Source organism: Sceloporus occidentalis, unplaced genomic scaffold, assembly GCF_023333645.1.
Source record: "Sceloporus occidentalis isolate IW3139 unplaced genomic scaffold, rSceOcc1.0.p SCAF_3, whole genome shotgun sequence".
In the NCBI taxonomy this organism is placed as follows: domain Eukaryota; kingdom Metazoa; phylum Chordata; class Lepidosauria; order Squamata; family Phrynosomatidae; genus Sceloporus; species Sceloporus occidentalis.
Window position 1 is genome coordinate 184,442,837 of NW_028316983.1, and position 22,139 is coordinate 184,464,975.

The 22,139-nt window shown below is 39.1% G+C and overlaps 1 protein-coding gene across 12 annotated transcripts in view; it reads right to left on the reverse strand.

Moving 5' to 3' along the window:
* The window catches only part of PTPRM (protein tyrosine phosphatase receptor type M), a 625,500-nt gene that overhangs the window by 393,767 nt on the left and 209,594 nt on the right, over positions 1–22,139 (reverse strand). For all 12 annotated transcript variants that reach the window (XM_089517070.1, XM_089517069.1, XM_089517061.1 and 9 more), the window contains exons 3-5: positions 15,837–16,105; positions 5,589–5,667; positions 3,712–3,827 (exon numbers count right to left, since the gene is read on the reverse strand). In XM_089517070.1, coding sequence (XP_089373196.1) covers positions 3,712–3,827; positions 5,589–5,667; positions 15,837–16,105 — 464 coding nt within the window. The remainder of the gene's footprint in view (positions 1–3,711; positions 3,828–5,588; positions 5,668–15,836; positions 16,106–22,139) is intronic.

Consider the following 22,139-nt stretch of genomic DNA (forward strand, 5'->3'; position numbering starts at 1 on the left):
ATGACAATAATGCTTGGTAAGGTAGAAGGCAGTAGGAAAAGAGAAAGACTGCATTCCAGATAGACTCAATCAAGGAAATCATGGACCTCAGTTTGCAAGATCTGAGCAAGGCTGCTGATAATAGGGTGACCTAGAGGTATCTCATTCTTCAGGTTGCCATAAGTGAAAGTTGCTTTGATAGCAATTAACAACAAACACTTTTCATGTAGTAAAATACTATTTGTTCAGTTTCTTAATACAAACTTACTCCTAAAATAGTGTTGTTCACCAATATAAGGAAGAAAATTTAACTCAGTGGCATGGCTATTAATAGTCCTCCTTCTGTATCATTGAATTGATTGTGTTCTGTGCTGTCACTGAAGCTGCAGCTAGTGAGAACATTAAATTCACAGTGCAACAACTTAATCCACCAGCTCTCTTATGACATAATGGTGACTGTAAGAGGGGGAAAATATCTTGCTGTAGGCTGTATTACAGCCATGGTTTCCTTCATTTGACTTTAACCTAAGGTGGAATTGGTTTAGTTAGTGTCAATTTATCTTTATATTGCCTGATGTGCTATAATCAAATCTAATGTTTCAGTGTTCATCTGAAAAGGGGCAAGCAGATTAAAGTCATTACCTAGTATGACTTACCATAGAGAGATGATTTCTTTCCTTCTTTTTCTTTTTTTCTTTCTAAGCAGTGACTAAATGATGTAAGTGCTATGATTGCCTACAATGCAATAAGAAATCACCTGGTCCAGAAATTCCATTTATCATTTAAGTTAATATTATTATTCTGGATGGATTCCAACCTAATTTCTGTGATGGTAGAGCAGCACCATGGTAGTTTCTCTGGGTGGATGACTTTTCCATTACAAAACAAAACAAACAAACAAAAACACTACCCTTTAAAGCGGGTTGGATACGTTTAAATCAAAGCAATTTAATTCAGTGATTAAATGTGTTTTGAATCACCAGATTTAAATTAAATAAAGTTTTCCCACATCATACTTCACATCTTTCCTTAATATGCTTCAAATCTGATCACTAACATACATCAGTTTGCAACTGAATGGAGCAGTTTATAACAGCCTCAGTTCTGTAACACTTTAGATACTGCTTAGATATTTCTTCAAAATATTCCCTAATAGGGTTTCTCTCTTACACCTAAGTGAAGCCACTACAGTATCTCCCTTGAAGCAAAATATGAGGGAACCTTACATCTGCCTCTCCTATAGTGTTCATCTGCCGTAACTAACTCCTTTGCCTTACCTAGCCCAGCTCCACTCCATATAAGCACAGTATCAGTCAGCTTATAGCTTTGGCTAGCATGTACTTTTAGGCTGCTGAAACAGAAAGTCCAGAATTTAAGCAAGAACTGGTAAATATTCCACAGTGCTTCATAAGATTAGAGTTAAATGGACTGTGTTATTTGGTTGTAGGTAATTCAAGGTGTGCATGATGAAACCATTAATTTAATTTTATGAGACTTTAATTTTATTTTAAAATTTATAGTATATATGTATCCTCATTCAATCTGCTACATGGTTGAAGTACAATGAATAAAAGCACTTAACGCTTTCAATGAATAAAAATAACCTTTTTCCCACAGACAACTAAAACAACCAGAGCAGCTATGCCTAATTTTAAAAACTGATGACGAAGCAAAATAATACAACCTTAGCTGCCCATCAGAAATTCGGGAGCCAGCCTGGCTTCAATTAGCAAGAACATCCACAACCAGGGAGCTGCTGCAGAGAAAGACCAGCCAACCAATCTAGCCTTGAAGGAGCCTGAGACATCCACAAGACAAACTGAAGATCTCACATTTGGGGCAAGTTCACATAAACGGAGACAGACTTTCTGGTATCCTGGCTCTGATTTGTTTAGAATTTTGCATGTTAAAACCAGTACTGCCAAAAATAACTGTTGGTTAATACAGCTGGACACATTTTTAGAAGAGAGTGAATATGGTGTAGTGGTTTGAGTGTTGGACTATGATTCTGGAAACCAGGGTTCAAATCTCTATTCATTCATGGAATCCTATACTGGGTAACTTTAGACAAGTCACACTCTCTAAACCTCAGAAAGAGACAAAGGCAACCCCCTCCCCCCCCAAAAAAACCCCAAATCTAGCCAAGAAAACCCCAAGGCAGGTTCACCTTAGGGGCACCATAATTCGGAAACATCTTGAAGGCACACGACAACAACACCAACAACAATTTGTGGAATTTGACCACTCTTCATTTTAGGAATCCTGCACACTAGTCTTAAGCAAAATATGAATTTATCTCAATGCCAGAAAAATAATTACTCCACACTGGGGGACAAAAAACTAAGAGTTGTACAGCAATGATAAGAAATGCAAATTTGCTGTAAGGTGAACTTACCTTTGCTAAGGACAAATTCCCACACACATTTAAAAATGTTTTCACTGCTGATGTACATATTACTCAGTTCTAATAGTCTCTACTCTCTACCCATAGAAATCAGGAAGCAATGTGGACATATGTTGTTAAAAGTAATATTATCTTTAATTTAGCACACATCTGTGCTGAAGAAGATTGTTTCAGAGTACTAAGCAATTAAACCTTAATTACAGAAGCAATGAAGCATTCTCCTTTGCAAGTACACACAGCAATGAAAGAAAGGTAGCCTTTGTGAAATTTCAGTGATCCTGACATTCTTTCATACAACTACAAGAGATATTAATAATTTCATGCACTGTGGTTATATCATCTAGATTAGACTGATATATCTGAGTAGATTACCGCACTACACTACACTGCTATTCCACTTTTACTGTTCTGGCTGCCTCCTGTTGCATTCTGAGGCTTGTAGTTCAGTGAGGCCTAAGAGCCCTCTGGCTGAGAATTCTAAATGCTCCTCCATAAACTGCAAAACCCAGAATACAACAGAGGCAGCCAAAGCAGTTAAAGTGGAATAGTAGCACTATAAGAATGTAGTACAGTAATCTCTTACATCATGGCAAATATACCATATTCAATTGATTACCACATCCACATATGTGAGCTATACTACATACTTCCATATCTGAAAATGATCACTATGTATTCATCTAAAAGTGGTGTATATGTAGTGCATTTATGGGAAAAACCCCACTGTTCTTTATACTTTTTCCACTTGTTTTATATCATGTGTAATAATAAGTTGTGAATGAGCATATATGTGCAATTACGATACATAATCATCTATCAGTCTGCCATGCCAACAGTGAAAAACGTGGTGATTTCCGAAAAGGTGTATGGCTGTTGTGAAAATCCTTTCAAACTTCATACATAAATATTCAAGGAAACATTTAACTAAGGTTTTTAATTTTAAATAGTGCTTTTTAAAAAAATTAAGAGAAATTTGAGAGCAATTTGAGTATTGCTGGTGTTCCCTGCAGAATTGCCCACTCCCCATGTATTCTCTTCTACATGCAAACAGTTCTTCTTTAGATCTTGAATCAGGGTATCTATGGGCTCATACAGACAGGCCAAAATAAAGCTGCTACAGGTCACTTTGGAAGTATGCTGTTTAAATGATGCATGCGTCCTAAGAGGCCAGAAGCTGTGCCAAGCTGTCATCCAGCCCTTGGGACTGGAGTGTACCTCCAAGTGACCCAAAGCAACTTTATTTTGGCCTGTCTCTATGGGCCCTATATGTCACATACATTTCCCAATGTGTGAAAGTGCTGCTGGAAAGAAAAGGAGACAGACATTACCTGTAGCCAAAGCCTATTGCCTTGAACCGTTCTGCCATTGGCAGTGCACTGGAAGGTAGCAAACTGGCCAGCATTGACTTCTACACTCTGGACACGCCGAAAATGGGGTGTGCTGGCTGTTGAAATAAAAAACAGGGAAGGGAGAGACAAGTATGTTATTAGCACAATGACACTTTGTATCTCATATTTTTAAACAACTGCTGTTTTAAATATACAAACTGTTAACTTAATTTTAACAGAAGCAAGAATATATTGTTGAAAGCCAAGCAAAACAAATATATGTGAAATTTATTTTAAAATATGTGATTCCAATTGTGCTGAATATCATAAGGATGTTTAGCACTATTGTTTGCCTTTAAATCATACTGGATATATGGCAACCCTAAAGAGAACATATCACAAGGTTTTCTTGGAAGAATTTGTTCATAGGGGATTTGCCTTTAACTTCTTCTGAGATTGAGTCTCCCAGTAGACTTTCATAGTCAAGTGTGGATCCAAACCTTTGTCTCCCAGTGTCCTAGTCCAACACTTAAACCACCATACCATGCTGGCTCTGTTTGACATTACTACTGTATTTTTAAAATACAAATACAGGACATAACATGAGAGAATGTTAGCTTATTTTCCTATTAAGGAAATAATCTTGGTTTACTAACGTTTTTGTAAAACGCTTTGATATTTATAAAATTTAAACTAAAATCTACGTGATATTTTCAACAAAACCACAGCAGGTATTTGTATTAGTTACTAGATAAGATGTGTAGAAACTTATCAAGATATTTTTAAACCAGACAGTTTATGTGTTATAAATGTGATCTAAAAAAACAAAAGAACTGATGGTAAACTACAGTTGTAACATAATACAGTCACCCCTCCGTTTTTGTAGACTTGGGATCCGTGTCCCTTGTTTATGCATGAATGGAAAATGGAGGGGGACAAAATGGGGTGTGCGCTGCCATTCAAGCCAATGGGGCTTGAATATTGATGGGTTTTTGTTTTTGCAGGGCAGTCCAGAATGGATCCTCCACGAAAACAGAGGGGTGACTGTATTTTAAACAGTAAAAGATGTGACACTGCTGAACAGATTAAGAGACTCTCTGAAGATCCTCTACTGTAAGATCATTTAGAGGATCAACAGAAATTGAGAGACCAATACTCTCAGTTTAATGCAAATTTATTTAACAGCCTTGGTCAGTGTAATATCATTGACACTGTTTTTCTTTCCAAAATATTACAGTAGTTAAAACTGAATTTAAACCTTGTGCTAATGGGGAAAAACCCCAACAACAGATACTAGAGAAGGAGATTGCTACACAAACAGAACTCCCTTTCCCCTCAGTATCTACTCTAATTGTTCTTAACTAAAACAGACTTTTGAGGGGTACCTGCATGCAGTCTGTTGTGTGTGTGGGTATGACATTTGTCAACTTATGGAGAACCCATGAATTTCATAGCTTTTCCTTAGAAGCAATATTCAAGATAGTTTTAGCCATTCCTTCCTCTGAAATATAGCCTACAGCACCTGTTATTCATTAGTGGTCTCCCAAGTACTAACTCGGATTGACCCTGTTCAGCTTCCAATATCAAATGGGATTTGGTGCCTTTAGGGTGGGGGTACTGTGTACTAATGTAGGCTGTGCTGGTAAAATGCTTCCTCTGAGATCTATTTATCTGTACAAGTGCAGGGACCACTTCAATTCTGGCCATTAGATAATTTGCATAGCATCTTAGCCTCAAGAGTGCTATACTTCTGAGAGCTGGACAAGCCTTTTGGGGAGCTGGGTATGAATGTTTTGGGAGATCAGAAAGATATCAGTGATTAATTTATTTCCTCAATCTCACAAAATAATTTCAAAGTGTAATGTTCAATCACTTACTGCATGGATGTCCTAAAACTTTCACATCATCAATAGCCAGGTATCCTTGGTGACCAGATGTGATTACTTCAAAAACTACCTGAAACACAAAAAGGGCAATATATCGATCAGTGCAATCAATGGTATGGTTGGTAGGATTGTACAGTATTCTTCAAATTCCTTAGCTGTTTTCCCAAGCAAAACGACCAACCAGAATAATCAACATTAAGCACTCATTCTTTTGCAAGCCAAACAGTAAAGCGAAGAAGCCTTTCCCAGGATATCCTTAGTCCAAAACACACAATCCAGTTTGAGACTACTTTCACTGCCCTGGCTCAGTGCTAGGGAATCCTGGGAATTGTAGTTTATTGTGGAACCAGAGCTCTCTGACAGAGAAGGGTAAATGTCTTACAAAGCTACCATTCCCAGACTTCCCTAGCATTGAACTGGGGCAGTCAAACTGGATTATTTCTGCAGTGTGTTTTGGACCCCTATCTCTCCTGAAAGAACTCATCAGAGCCAGTTCTGTCAGCTTTCACAGCAAAACAGGCAATACTTCCCTGTAGTGATTTTGTGACAGGAGAAACCCTTTTATAGGATCTATACATATTAGGAAGTTACACAAAAATGTTTTTAATAGAAATATACACCTAATGGTGACAGAAAGAATAAAACGTATTGTTATAAGTATACTGATGTTTTCGTTTCCTGATATGGTAACAATGGCAAGATGACGAATTACGGTGACACCTTTTGAATGGACTGCATCTTCTCTCTCTCTCTCTCTCCCCTCCCCTCTATAGAAGTGATTGTGTAATAATTATTCAAGTACTAAAAAGTAGGTGAATTCTTTATTTTTGTAGGATCTATTTCAAATCATTGTAACTGTGATTAACCTCTTAAATACATATGTAAGGTTCAAGTTCAGAGGTTTTGTTGTATGTCTAACTGTATAAACAGAGGCACTGACAATGCAAGGAGGGAGTGAAATTCAGTAGAGAAAATTAGAAGTGATGGACATTACCATTCCACTGTTTTGTTTTACAGGAGATGATAAGCATACGGATTTTGAAACAGCAGCTCCCCTCCCCCATACATTCTAAGTCCCTAGCATGTTTCAGAGATATTGTCTAGGAATAAAAGGAAAATCCATAAGTACTGTAGTGTGGAACTGCACATTTCCATCCAGCTTCCAGTAATAGCTGAGAAATGATCTGAGATTACTGGCATAAATGCATAAACAGCAGTCTGTGCAGAATAACTAGAATGTAATGATGTCAAATGGCTAAGCTGCTGGTAGCCTTAACACAAAAACAGAAGGTATTTTATAGCTCGTTAAGTTATGGTGGTGGGGGGATCAGTAAGTTAAGTTTAATACCACAACCTGATGGGGTTTTAGCACGAAAGGATTCAGATGTCTTCCAGCTACTCAGTCTTTCTGTTCACACATTCAGTGCTACTACCAAGGCTGGTCCTTAAGGCACAGGTTGGATCCCAAGGAAAAATGTCCCATTTGCAGTTGAGTAGATCTTGTAGTGTAGCTACAGAAGTTACCCTTACACCCTTATCATTTTCATGTGATCCAGATGCATTCTGTGAAATGAAGATGGTGGGTGTGATGTGGAACAGGACCTTTGCTCCAAATCCAGCTAATTCTCCAACCTTCAAAGCTGTTTTTTAAAAAGGAGGAAGAGGAGGAAAAGAAAGCATCTGGTATCTGCTGCCATCACTGCTCCCATTACTGGTGGCTTAGCAAGGGGAGATGGAAGGGAAGAACCAGGTGGCATCTGTATAAAATGTATTGAAAAGAACAGGAAGCCTCTTGCTAGACCCCAACTTGATGCCTGCCTGGGAGGTTCCTTTTTGTTTCTTTTGAAAGAAAGAAAACCCCCACTTATTTCCCTCTCTCTCCCTTTTACTTACCGACATATTAAATACATATGTAAGGTTCAGGTTCAGAACTGCCAACTCCCTTCCATGGACAAAACAGGATATAAGTCTAATAAAGAAATTAGGAAATAAATCTGTCCTTTTTTTACCCACTTTAAAAAAGAGATAGACCGCACATGTGGGTCAACCGCAGCATCTTGCCTGGACATCTTGTGCTAATACTGGATCAAATGTTCTCTGCAGTGCATTAAAAGGAGCAGATCTAAAACTGGGGTTTTCCCCCTTGCTAGTTTAATAGTTTGTTGATTTTCTTTTTTATTTTATTGTAGTACTTTAATATTATTTTAGTGTATTATTTTTTATCTTTTTAATTATACTGTTTTTAATGTTGTAAGCTGCCCTGAGTCCCTATCTTGGAAGAAAATATACTATATACAGTTGGACTACTCCATGGCCAAGAGGGTAAAAACAAATGACTGAACTGATCAACAACAAAATCTGGAACTATTAAGTGTATCATCATGTCCCCCCCCCCCAAAAAAAAGGAGAACAGATGATGTGAAACAAGACAAGATTGCTTTTCACACATCTGAATTGCATTTTTCACTATTCATCATTTGCGTCTCCATTTGACAGGACTCAAGTCAGCTTACAGTAAAACTGAATTAAAATAAACACAATTAAAACATAAAGCATAAAAAATTAACACAACCACTAAAACTGTTTCTGTAAAATAAAACACAACACACGTACAGATAAAAAAAAATCACCCTTACTGAGGCCAGTTGCAAAAGTTCTGCCCAAACAGAAAAGCAATTGCTGCCTGATGGAAAGATAACGGGGAGGGAGAGAGCCCCTTGTCTCCCCAAAAATATACCTCTAAGAGGAACAGAAGGGTTTCCCCTGAAGATCCTGATGTCTGGGCATATTTATGCCAGAGAATATGGTCTTTCATATTGTTTGGGCCCTTGGTTTAATTACTGCAAAAATTACACATGAACCTGCCTTTGTAAACAATCCATATAGGGCAGAAAAATTGTCAAATGATACGGGTGAATACAATAACATTACAACAGTGCTTTGCCATCTGCGTTGGCTCTCAGTTCATTTCCAGCTCAAGTACTGGTGTCAGTCTTTAAATCCCTACTTGACCTGGGACTAAGTTATTCATATACTACCAAGACCTAAAAATGCATTCAGAAACCCACCTCAATATGCACCATCACATGGGCTGTCATGTTTTCAGTACAGAGTCTCATGTTTGGATTGATCTTCCCAGTGATAAGTCTGGCACCTACATTGTCCCATTCTCACAGGTTTGTAATGCTTTTTTAAAGTACAGATTTTGGAATTCCAGATAAGGGAGACTCAACCTACTCTCAGTGAAGAATTGTCCATCTAGCTAACTAGCCTAATATTTTCCACCTCTCTTTCTAATAGTAAAGACTAGTTCACTCAGGCAAAATATAGACTACATGTGGGGTCAGCAGTCTGGTTTTAATGACCACATTCTGAAACCTCCACAGAAACATATCCATGCTACAGCAGTATTTCCAGTACAAACTGTTGTCAAAGGTGAATCACACATAACAGAATTTATGAGGAACTGTTGATGAAATGCTCTATTATATCAGGTTAGTAATTAACGTATTATGTAAAGGCCACAGTTTGTAGTGCTTCAAAATCCTATGAAATTTATTTGACTAGGGGTGTTAGTAGACCAAAAGAAATAAGTATGTACACTGGAGGACACAATATTTTTCAGCTCTGAAAAATAACAACTGGCCTTCAGTCTCTGTGACCTGGGATATCAATCAGCCAAGCTAGTTCAAGATGTTATGCTCCACCTTCCACAGGCTGTGATATAGATGTATAGGCTGACTGGCTGAGTTTAAAACTTTTTTTAAAGCAGCAATACAAAACCAGTGCTCTGTGTGCTATGTTAACTAGAGAGTACGTATCTTGTGAGTGAGTATCAGTCTTAAGTAAGATAATAAAAAGGTGGGAGGAAATCGTATAATGTTATGTAGCTTGTGTAAAAACAATGTCCACCTTTTCTTTCATTTTCCACATGATTAGTTGCCAGCTTTGAAAAATGTTAAAATGTTCACTCTAAGCTGTCAACTTCGCATTTCATCACAGCTGGCACAACATCTTGAATGCAACACATGAAGCACATTAGTCAAAATAACATTCTTACACTGCAAGCTGTACCAAAGATGATAGTCTTTTGATTCCTTAGAAATTATTTTGCTGCCTTATCAGTCTGGAAACAACTGGTTAAAAACACAGATTTCATTTGTTCATGAAAAGCCGTGCTGGATGTCTGCCTGAGAGATGTTTTACATCAGACTATCCCTCAGATGTCTGCCAAACAGGAAATAGGGAAGTGGTTTAACATTGCACTGTCCCTGATCCTCCCTGCTTCAGTGAAGAGCAAAATTAGCTTTTCATTCTTGCCACTTCCCCCTTCTCTATGAGAACAAAGGCTGAGGGGGTTGCTTGCCACCCTAAATGCTTACTGCTGAAAATGTGCTGGGAGAGATAACTTGTCAGCTCTGTGGAACAAAGGGAATAAATAGATTTGCTTTCAATACATGACCTCACTTAGTAAACTCCTGCCTTTGTTTTTACGAAGCAATTACAATTCCTGTTGTCCAAAGGTGAATTGTACCTAATCACACACTTTAATTCATAAAATATAGTTGAAACATAGAAAGTATTCACCAATATCGATACGGTTAGTTAATGCAATTATGTGAATCAAGTAGGAAAATAATCCCATTTAAAAAAAAACCAAACCCAAACAAACGATAATTCTCTGCCATCCTATGTACATCTTCTTGTCTCTCTCCTCTGCCCAGCAGTTCTGCATGACTAGATTTCTGCATATATCCCACTTTCAGATTTGCACTTATGCTCATAAAGAAGAATTTATGAGGTTAATATGTCAACTTAAGCACCTACATGAAAATGATTTACGGTCAACAAGATTGAAAATTGGGATCACATAATAATGAAGTTGTTTGTTGTGGGTTATAACTGGGTTATTTTTCAAGGCCCAGGATCTTGAAACTATTTATTCCACAAGGGCTTTTGCTGCTCCACAGTAAATCTCTCACCAGTTGGAGTCAATATTCTGCTCTATTTTTATTCACAGAATCTATGTCAGTATTTTTGTACTGGTGACTAAATCTCATTGATATGGCTTGACTCAAGTTTCTGTTTATGTCTGTTGGCTATATACCTATACCTAATTCACTATTTTAGAACATGAGCGCGTTATAAATGCCTCTTTTCTGACTTCATTATAGTGTATAGTATATGTTCAGGGAATATACTGTATAAGAGTTGCAGGGGGGCAATGGGGATGTACTTATGGGCTGCAACCCCATGTGAGAGTGCCAAAATACCTTGCTTTCCCCTTCAAAATGGGTGAGATTTCTGGTTGATTTTAGTTTTAAAAACTGCCATTTTTTAAAAAAAGGCCGGAGGGAATCAGCGGGCTTTCCTTGAACTGGTGGGAAGCTTCAGAGGCCAGAAAAGTTACATTCAGGCCCACAGATACCTTCCCCACCACTGTTCAAATGGAGACATTAAAAGTATCCAACTTTAATCATGAGCCTGAACAGACAGGCCAAAATAAAACTGCTTTGGGTCACTATGGAGGTATGCTGTTTAAATGACTTGCACATCTTAAGAGGCCAGAGGTTGCACCAGAGCTGGGCTCCAGTTCTTAGGACTGGAGCATGGCTTTGGTGTGGCTTCTGGCCTCTTAGGATGCATGCATAATTTAAACAGCATACCTCCAAAGTGACCCGAAGCAGCTTTATTTTGGCCTGTCTGTTTGGGCTCTATATTGTAATCATTTCAATTTATAATTGAAATATGGGGTGCCCCTAGGGGCCTCAGAACTAACTGGGAGGGGGTGCTCTTGAATCCCTATTTTGAAAAGTACAAAGTACAAATCCTAGTATTTCATAGGATGGAGTCATGACAGGTTTCCTGTTTTATGAATTTGTAATAAAATGTTGTGAATCCCTATTTTGGAAAGGTATGGTGGGGGTGGTGAAGATGATGATGATTTTCGATAGTAAATGGCTGCTGCATTCACTGATTTTTGGCCTGAAACAGACAGGCAGATGGAGGGTGGCTTCTGGATGCCGCGGAGGCATGGTGTTTAGATGACACACACCCCTGGAGCACCCGGAAGCCTCCCCAGGCCACATACGTTGGCCCAAAACTGGCTCCCAAAGAAGTGGATCTTTCTGCTCCTTGATGCCCTCCATTTGGGCCCATAGCAGGAGACGCCCTCAGGTCCACGGTGTCTGTTCGCTGCAGCCCTGGGGCGATCAGGCCAGGAGTGCCTTCTGGCTGCTCATGGATGCCCGTCTGCTTCACTCCTTTATTTGCATTTCAGGTTTATATACTTGTAAGAGATGTTAGTGGAACATAGTGTGTATTTCATTGTACATGGAAATGTACAGTCTCAGTACAAGGGTTTTGAACCAAAATGCTAATGTATATCCAAGTGGAGTTGAACTATTGAACGAAGGGATTTATGTAAAAGTTAGTTTATCATTCAGCATCTGATGAGGGGATCCACTCTAGCTTTGGGACCGACAAATAGCTTTAGGTCAAGGAATATATCCAGTAACCTGACAGACTGAATGAAGGTGATAAGAATAAACGTGAAAAATCTGGAGCTCCTGAAGTATCTCATTTATAGAAAAACCCACTAGTCTTAAGGATTAAAGTTGATTAGTTCTAAAAAGTTGATTAGTGTGAAAAAGAAACATACAGGGGCCAACATCCTAAGCATATTTGCTAGGCAGTATATCTCACTTTGGCTGCTGCCATATTGCACAATTAATGAAGTTTGACACCACTTTAACTGTCACAGCTCCATCCTATGGAATCCTGGAATTTGTGCTTTGTTGTGACACCAGAGCTCTCTGACAGAGAAGGCTAAATATTTCACAAAACTACAAACTCCAAAATTCCATAGCATTGAGCCATAGAGTTAATGCTGTGTCAAACTGGATTAGTTCTGCAGTATAGATGCAACCTAAACTCAGGAGGATTTATTTGCAACTAAATATGCTGAAGACTGTATTATACAAAACTTAACCAAATAAAATGAATCTGGAATTACATGTTATCCTATCCTTGGCACTCAGCTGGACCAAATTACGAAATTGTTACAGATCCTTCCCACTGAAAAACTTATGAAATGTCAGTCTAAAACAGGGCCAGTGAAAGTGTGACCTACAGGGCCAGTGAGCCCCCCCACCCCGCCCAAGTTAGTTCTGACACCCCACTTTTTTGTGAAAATATTCTTTTAGTTTGTTGTCTTAAAATGCTCTGCTCAACACCTACTGAACTTTCAGTTTACTTCTAGATTTCTCCTGGGCCTAAAACAGCCCTAGGAAGCCAAGAAAAGGCATTTTTCGTTATTGAAAATCAGGAGAAACTTATTGGGTTTTTTTTAAAAAAAATAAAATGTTAGGGTTAGATACATGGGAGATGGGAATATGACAGGTGAGCACAGTTCTCCAAGGTTTTGCAGGGCCCCAATTGGTCCTGCAATCCTGGTAGCTACCAATCCCAATTTAAAAGAAAAAGCCAAACAGCATGTGATATCTTTTAATATGGTTTCTGGCTTAGCTTTTCAGATTATAAAGCCACTAAATAAGAATTTAGTTACGCATAAGTAACTTTGTAGCAGGGAAACCATGCATTGTTCCCTCACTAGAAGGGGAAGCGTTTATTTATTTCTCTGTTCTTTGCTTTCTCTCCACCTAAGCTAAAAAATAATGGTTTTCGAAGACAGAGCACATGCATTATTTCAAAGCAATGTAGGTTTGTTTGTGTGGGGGTATAGAATGCAAGACGTCAAGCAGAAATAACTCAGTGGGGTACTAAGCAACCTGTGGAGCTGTGCAACTGATTCTGTTGCAGGAACAGAAATTTATTTTTTTAGACTTTTTAAAGACTGGTTTCACACCATAAAATAATCTTTTGCAACCAAAACAGTAACAGTAAGGGACAGACAGCTATTCTAAAGAAACAGGTAGAGTAGCCGATGTCCTATTTTCTGAAGGACAATAATCTATTTCCAAGTATCCACTATTTGAAGGCCTATCCAGTTCAAGCCTGGTTTAAAGATAAACAGTCATGAAAATGGAAAACAGAGTAGCCTACAGACCAACCATCAACACTATGAAACTTACAAATAAACTGAGCAGCACACTGGTTGATCTTCTCTATTATATTAAGATTTATAGAATTTCTATTTAAATTAAATTAAATATGTTATTTGAGCATGTGAATATATATATGCCAATGTTATGCAAATCTTCACCCTCTTTCATGATAATACATGGCAGTTGGACACTATAAAAACATGGTTCCCCTGCTAGAGGCATGAAGTTACTTATGCAGAACATAACTCGAAAAACCCACAAAAAACTATGGATGCTGGGCATTAAAGCCTTCCTGATGGTAGGTTTTGCATATAAAATAGTAACTGTAAGACCCACAAAGCAACTGTACAAGAGTGCCCAGCACAGATGTGAGATGCTGGTGTTAGCAGTCACACTGAGCACTCCTGTTTTGCTAGGCCTGTTACAGACAGCCAAAATAAAGCTGCTTCGAGTCACAGTGGAGGTATGGTGTTTCAATGATGCATGCGTCCTAAGAGTCCAGAGGTCGCACCAAAGCCACGCTCCAGCCCTAAGGACTGGAGCATGGCTTTGGTGTGGCTTCTGGACTCTTAGGACGCATGCATCATTGAAACACCATATCTCCACTGTGATTCAAAGCAGCTTTATTTTGGCTGTCTGTAACAGGTCTATGTCTCTATATCAGACATATCAGACAACTGGGGGCAAGGAAGGGGGCCACACAGGGCTCCAAGGGTACTTTGCTCCCTGGTGAAACAACCCCTTGAATGCAATTTTTTCCAAGCATTTTCTCCATGTTTTTGGCCTTCTCTAGTTATGAGAGGCCTTTTTACTAACAGTATGAGACCTAGAAACTGTCTTCCAGGTCACCGGTTAGGAAAAAGGCCGTTCCCGAATTTAAAGGAGAACCCCCCCCCCCCCCGAGGACTAAAACTTGGGGAAGCTGTCACCATACCATGTAGGGCATATTTGGAAACACTGGGGTAAAATTAATCCTCCCCCCCCCCCAGTTTGCTCCCTGGAGTGTCAGAAAACTGCTCTGGGGTGCACTCTGCATTTTCACCACTCATGCTACACATTAGGATGCTGAGTTGTCTGCTGCCACTGTACAGTCTCATCTAGATGGATGTGCAGTGGTGTCTATCTACAAACTATGGCTTCTTGCAGTCTGCTACTAATGCCAATAGAGATGCTACTATTTCTTTCTATCAATAGGGCCAGAATTTGTCAATATTCTGATCACCTAGGATAAGGAGCAGATCTTCCTTTTCACACATGGCTGATTTGTAGCAACATTTTCTAGCTTTTATAAATTTATATACTCTTTTAATCTATATCTAGATAGGGTCCTTATCAAACATATCTGACAAGACTAATTGGCTACATTGGTCTTGGAACATCCACTTTAATACAGTGCGCCTGGCCATACGCAGGCGCCTTTTATGCGGCTTTCAGCTGATGTTGAAAGCCGTGCGACGGAATAGCATGGCATGTGTGCCTGTGGCATGTGCACCACGCCGTGCCACATGCACAAGCCCCATTATTTTTAATGGGGCTCAAACATAAGCGCAGAACTGAATGCAGCACTCCATATGGGTCCTGTCCAGCACAGAATATAGTGGGACTATTACTTCCCTTTACTGGGAAACTATTTTTCTATTAATGCAGAGTCAAACAGTATTCACTTTCTTTGCTGCAGCATCATATTGTTGAGTCATGTTCGATTTATGATAAAAAATAATTCCAAGGTCCTTTTTGCATGTAGTATTCTTGAACGATGCATCCCCCATCCTATACCTGTATGTTTGGTTTTTGTGACTTGAATGTAGAATTATACCTAATTATATAGTGTTGCCCTTGTCCTTTCTTCTACACCTTCATCAGCTTTACCTTTATCTTGGCCAGAATTTCCAGACACTTATGTTCAAGAAGATCTTAAAAGGATGCCAAACTTAAGCTGTTTTTTTAAATTTGTTATGCTTTTATTCTTCTCCTGCAAATTGAGCCATAGGACAATACATTAACATCAATATAATAAACTAATGCAAAAAAGCAAATGAACCAAGTAGATAATTGTTATAAATAGAGAGAGCTAAAAAAAATTACTTCATTCAGTGAAGGCAACGATAAATACAAAATGTTTGTTTAGCATGCTCCATACAAGTAAACAAAGAAGAGAACAAAACAAAAATACCTGATAGAAATTTGGCCAAAAGGTGCTGATTGCCAATTCTACCCTGTTCCAGGTTCCTATTGGAGCCCCAGACATATTCCATACTGGGCTACCAAGTGGACCATTGTTGACTTTCACATAAACGTTTAGTACACCAGGACTGGACCCACTCTTGCTGGAAACATAAAAGTTAAAATCGATGCAGTGAGTATCGTTTTCTTTAAGGTGCGGTAGCAAAAGATGAGCTCTTTGTCCAATCCTTCCAGAGGTGTTCACAAGCATGAAAGATCCTGCAGGGAAAAAAAGAAAGTATAGGAGAAAAAGTTCAGCCAGTGGGCTTCAAACACATACAGGACTACAACTCCTACAATCATTCACTGCTGGCTAGAGGCAATGAAGGTTGCAAATCAACAGTAAATGGAAGTACACAGTTGCCCATCCACGAAGCTTCTTTGTTGCTATCTACCAAGTTATTGTAATGCTGTCTAAAGTTTTACAAATTACTGTTCTACAACTGTAGAAACAATATCATACTGTGTTGTATAATATGCATTGGTCTGAAAATCTAGATAGGCTCACCCTGGATTAACATGGCAATAGGCAAAAACATTCTTCCTAGCCCATCCCTATCCAGCTTTCCACAAAAAAGAAAACACCAAACACATCTTCCCATGTCATTATGTGGCAGGATTAGCCATGGAACACCATTGACAGATGTGAAATGTGAAAAGTGGAGGTATGAAAGTCCCCATACTCTCTGGCTAGCAACAACTAGACAGACCAGCCTAAAGGGACAGTATGACGACACCCCTGAAAGAGCCCAATGGGTGCCGCAGCAACCACATGCCACAACCCCATTCTGGCTTTTTTCCAGCATAAAAGGAGACAGCAAAATGCCGCTCCTTTTTGCACAGGAAAAAGGATGGCTTTTCTGTCATGGGGGCACTTTTCAGTTCTTCTGAGGTGTGAGACGTATGAATGCCATGCTGCCAGAGTGCTGCAGCACTGCCTGCCATCTGGACGGGTGGGATGATGCTGGCTTTGGGGCAGTGTCAAGGCATGCAGCGTCCGTACACCACGCCGCCATGCCATCTGGAAGCCAGCATATTGTGCTGGTTTGTACCAGCCATTAGTGTGACTGTCAAAAGACAAAGGTTAGTGGCTGCTTTTTGCAACCTGTTTTGCCATGTTCAGATGTAAGGACAAAAATAAATACGAATCCATCAATCACAGAGCACTCTCAGGACCAGAAATTCTCTGCAGTGTATAAATTGTTTTCCTCTTCACAGTTTTTCCTTGCATCTACTTTGCAGTTGCACCTACTTTGAATCTCCTGCTACAGTATCTAATGGAATGATTCTGCTTCATTAGATTTTAATGGGAACATTGCACAAACCTTTTGCCTTTAAAAGGCCTATTACATTTTAATATGGCTCCATCAAATTTATCACAAACTACAGGGATGATAATCAGGTCAGAAGCCTATCCATCATAGAGGATCCATGGAACCACAGAATCTTCTGTAGAAGGTGGGATTCCCCCTGCTTCACCTTGGGTTTTAGAGGAATACAGGTAAAAGAAATCATAGTATGATAGGCTGCATTTGCACTGCAGAAATAATTGAGTTTGACACTACTTTAACTGCTACAGCTCAATTCTACAGAAATCTGCGATTTGTGTTACCAGAGCTCTCTGACAAAGAAGGCTAAATATCTCACAAAACCACAAACCACAGTATTTCACAGCAGTGAGCCATTGCAGTTAAAGTGGTGTCAAACTTGATTATTTTTGAAGTTCGGACAGCCCCATAGAAGGCTTGCAAGCTTTCCGAAATGGTTTTATACCATGACTCATATTTTAATCTGAACCAGAAAAGCATTTGCACCAACAAGATTCTAATCTACACCCATGCTTAGATAACCTGTCCATCAAAATACCTTTCAAAACAAGAGAATATAATGATTCTACACAATGGGAAACTTCAGGCTTTAATCTTAGGAATACTTATGTAGGAGTCAGTCATGCTGAACTGAATGGGATTTATATCTGAGGAAGCCACAGGGCATATAGATCTAATAATTTGTCCAAAACCACACTCCAAGGCGACATGGATGAAATTGTTTTTCACTTCTCATTTCTCAAGAAGAAGAGATTGAGCATTCTACTTTATACAACACAAGAACATCTTTCAAATTTTCTACTGAATTTTGCTCCAATGGCTTGTACTGATCAAACAGTGAAAATGAGAACTATGCTGAGGAATTTACCAGTTGTTTGAAAGTGAAAATAGAAGGATTTTGATATTAATCTGCTTTTTAAGAAATGAAGAGATCACTTAATAGCGAGAGTTATATTTCTAAAGCAGGAGAAAGTACTTTTCACAGAAAATAGAATAATGGATTAAATATATGAATAGGGTATTCAGTATCTGAGGTGCTATTTGATTAAAAGGATATAAATGGTTTTCAAAAGATGCACGTCCTCCTACAACCATAACTTGAAGAAAAAAGTAGAAATTTTCTTAGAGATGCTTGCATTATGGCTGTGAGAAAACTCTCCAAAAAGAATTGCATGATTCAATGAGATTGAAAGAAAGAAAGAAAGAAAGAAAGAAAGAAAGAAAACACTTATGGGGGACCCCGCCTACTAACTCATCATTGTTCACAAATACCAGAAAACAATCCATTTGAGAGAATATTATATATAAGATGATATTAAAATAATCACCCAAATAGGGAAGTAGACATTTCACAATGATGACACATCTCACTTTTCAGAGGGAAAAGAAAGAGCTGTTTTTATCTGATTTATAGCTAGATAATTTCATAGATATTTAACAACTTATAATGAAATATATGCTTCTTACATCAATTCCATCTTGACATTTTGTGTTTCACCAAACCTTGTGATTGTGTGTATTTCTTCTACATCACAGACCCAAAGCACTAAGTCCGACAAGAAAGTTCCTCAATATCCAGGTCAGTGGCATCACTGGATGGCACTGATCTGATTTGGATATTGAGGAACTCTATTGTCAGACTTGATGCTTTGGGAGAGTGCGGACCGCACTGGGTGACTCCCCAGAAGAGGGTTGACACCTAGCTGAATGTGCCTCCTCCTCCATCCAGCATGCCAGTTTACTCCCATGTAAATCAGCACGTGGGAGAGAGGGAGAGTGCTCTGGGCACCTTCCCTCCCCCCATGGCATTTTACACTCAAGCAAACTGGCATGTGGGAAGGAGTTCTAGGCACCTTCCCTCCTCTCGTGCCATTTCACACCTATGTAAACTGATGCGAGGGAGGGAAGGAAGCATGCCCTTTTGGCTCTGCATCTGCAAGCCCTACCTCCCAACACTGGGTGACATCCAGAACAGGAACACCACAGAGTCAGGTAAATGGTATCCAGAATCAACAAACACAGTCCAGGACAAACAGAGTTCAAGAAAATACAAATCCCAGGATTTCACAGGATGTAGCCATGTAGTTCACAGGATTTAGCAGTTAGTCACAGTGCTATAACAGTGCAGTATGAAAGGGTCTTGGGATTTTTCTCACTATTCCAATCAGACTATCTATTAACTGCATATAATTTTTGAGAAATAAAACTTTTATCACATTCAGCAATGCATATTCTGTATCTATAGCAATTTTCAGCTTATATGCCACATTCATGTTTATTTTAAAGTTTTTCTATACTTTGCTGAATATACAGTGCGCCCTTACTTTATGCGGGGGATCCGTTCCGGACTCCTCCCACGTAAAGCAAATACCGCCTATGCTCGAGCCCCACTTAAATGAATGGGGCTCATGCACGTGGCGGCGCAATGGTGCGCGCAAGCCACAGGCGCACACCCCATTCATCCGCCACTTCTCCCCGCAAGGCTTTCAGCATATGCTGAAAGCTGCGTATGACACAAGCACACTGTACATCTTAATTAGTAGAGATATTGAGAACAGACAGCTGAGTAACCCTAAACTAATAATATAGCTTTCTAGGAATCCCTGAAATAAGAAAATTCTGGATGAGGGAATCAAGAATTGCCGCTGCTTGTCATCACTTGATCAAATATTTAGATAACTGAAATGTGTGCTCCATAACTTGTGCTATAGCATAAACTGAATGCAGGATGTTGTTTGTTCTTTAAATTGTGATACAATTCCTTCCTGTCATCCAAGTGCAATTACATAAAAAATTACTGGTAGTAAAATAAACCGAGTATTTAGTCAGTGAAACTGAAGATTTAAATAGAGAAAGCAAATCAAACAGCACAGCAAAACAGAGGATTCCGATCTTATGCTTATTTCTTTGGAACCAAATCCTACTGAAATTAGTGAAATATATGGTCATGATTGTTGGTAGGTTGGTATCCAGTATTAGCCCAGCTGGGACTTTCTCCCTCATCTTCCTGTCACATATCCTCCAAGTGTCCTCATCTGGTAATGAGTAAAAGGAGTTTCCATTCCATTAATTCAGTGGAAAGGGAGAAAGAGGAAAGAATGAGCAGAGTCTTTCCCTTTCCAACAGGTTTAGGCAAAAGCAAACTGCTGCAGTCTCTCCTAGCTTGTATGTGTTTTTGATTAATAGCTTTTGACATCTTGGTCACACTCCGATGTTGCTTGGAGACATGTTGGGCAATTTTCAGCTGTAATATGATGGAGGATTTGCTGACACAGCCCTCTGTGCCATCTAAAACTGCCAAGGAGTTTTCCAAACACCCAGAGCAGATTTTTTTGGACACAGGAAGGAAGGAAGGAAGGAAGGAAGGAAGGAAGGAAGGAAGGAAGGAGTTCACACTTATTTAGCATCATAGTGCCAGGGATTAAATAGTGGCCTGTTACAGACTGCCAAAATAAAGCTGCTTCGGGTCTCCTTGGAGGTATGCTCTTTAAATGATGCATGGGTCCTAAGAGTCCGGAGGTCGCACCAAAGCCACACTCCATTCCTAAGCACTGGAGTGCAGCTTTGGTGCAGCTTCCGGATTCTTAGGATGCATGCATCATTTAAACAGCATACCTCCAAAGAGACCCGAAGCAGCTTTATTTTGGCAGTCTGTAACAGTTATCATTACAGCTTTTTCAAAGGTACTCTTCAAAAGGTACCATTTGACAAAAGTGACAACAACAATAATAATAATAGTTTTTATTTTTACCCCGCCTTTCCAATTGCATGATCAAGGCGGCTTACAAGACAAAGAATAATAAAATACACTTAAAAGCATCACAATATAAAAGTCTAAAAACATCATTACAAGGGGTATGAACGGGAATCTATACAAATCGCAATTCACTAGGAGCAAGAAAAGGACAATAGTGGTGGTGCAGTGGTTAAATGTCAATACTGCAGCCACAAGGTTGTGAACTGATCCCAGGAGGGGCTCCAAGGCCCACACATCGTTTTGTAGGTTACTAAAATGGGTACCCAGCTTGTTGGGGGCAATTGGTCTACACACTGCAAACCCTTAGGGAGTGTTAGTTCACTGATAAGAGGTATAGAAATGTACTTGCTAATGCTATTGCTATCTGGATGCTAAATGCTGCTGGCGGCCTGTAGTCCAAAACACACTCACCTCCTACCTACAGTGTCAGTTTCCTTTCATAAAGCAACTGAACCATGAGATGTATTCCCACTGCCCTCTAGTGAAGCCATATACTGTAAGTATAAAATCAATGTTAATAGTTATAGTTATGTCATAAAATGAATCAAGTTATGCCTTGCTATAATTATAATCTAATTCCAGCATACCTTCATTGTAGGATGAAGGAATTTGTGAGAACCAGCATGTGGTAGTGGTTTCAGTGCTGGACTAGAATTTTAGAAGAGCAGTCCATTCACACTACACAAATATAATGTTCTACTGTAACGGCCATGATAAAGTCCTATGTAGTCTTGGGGCTTGTAGTTTGTTGAGGTAGAGGATCCCTCTGTCTGAGAATTCAAAAGTAACCCTCCCTAAAAACCCTAATCCCAGGATTCCATGATATTGCCATAACGGTTAAAGTGGAATACAGTACTATAATTGTGTGAGCCCAGGGTTCAAATTACTCCTTAGTCATGGAAACCCACTGGATGATTTTGAGCACATTACACTCTCTCAGCCTCAGAGGAAGGCAATGGCAATCTCTTTCTGAACAAATCTTTCCAAGAAAACCTTGGGACAAGATTACTGTAAATCAGAGTCAGCTTGAAGGTACTTAACAACAAAACTGGTTATCTCCAAGTTCTACTACATACGTATCATACTGCAAAAACAAAATAAAACATGTAGTATATATGTATCTTATATACTGTATACATCTCATAATGTATGTTAATATAAAGTAAAA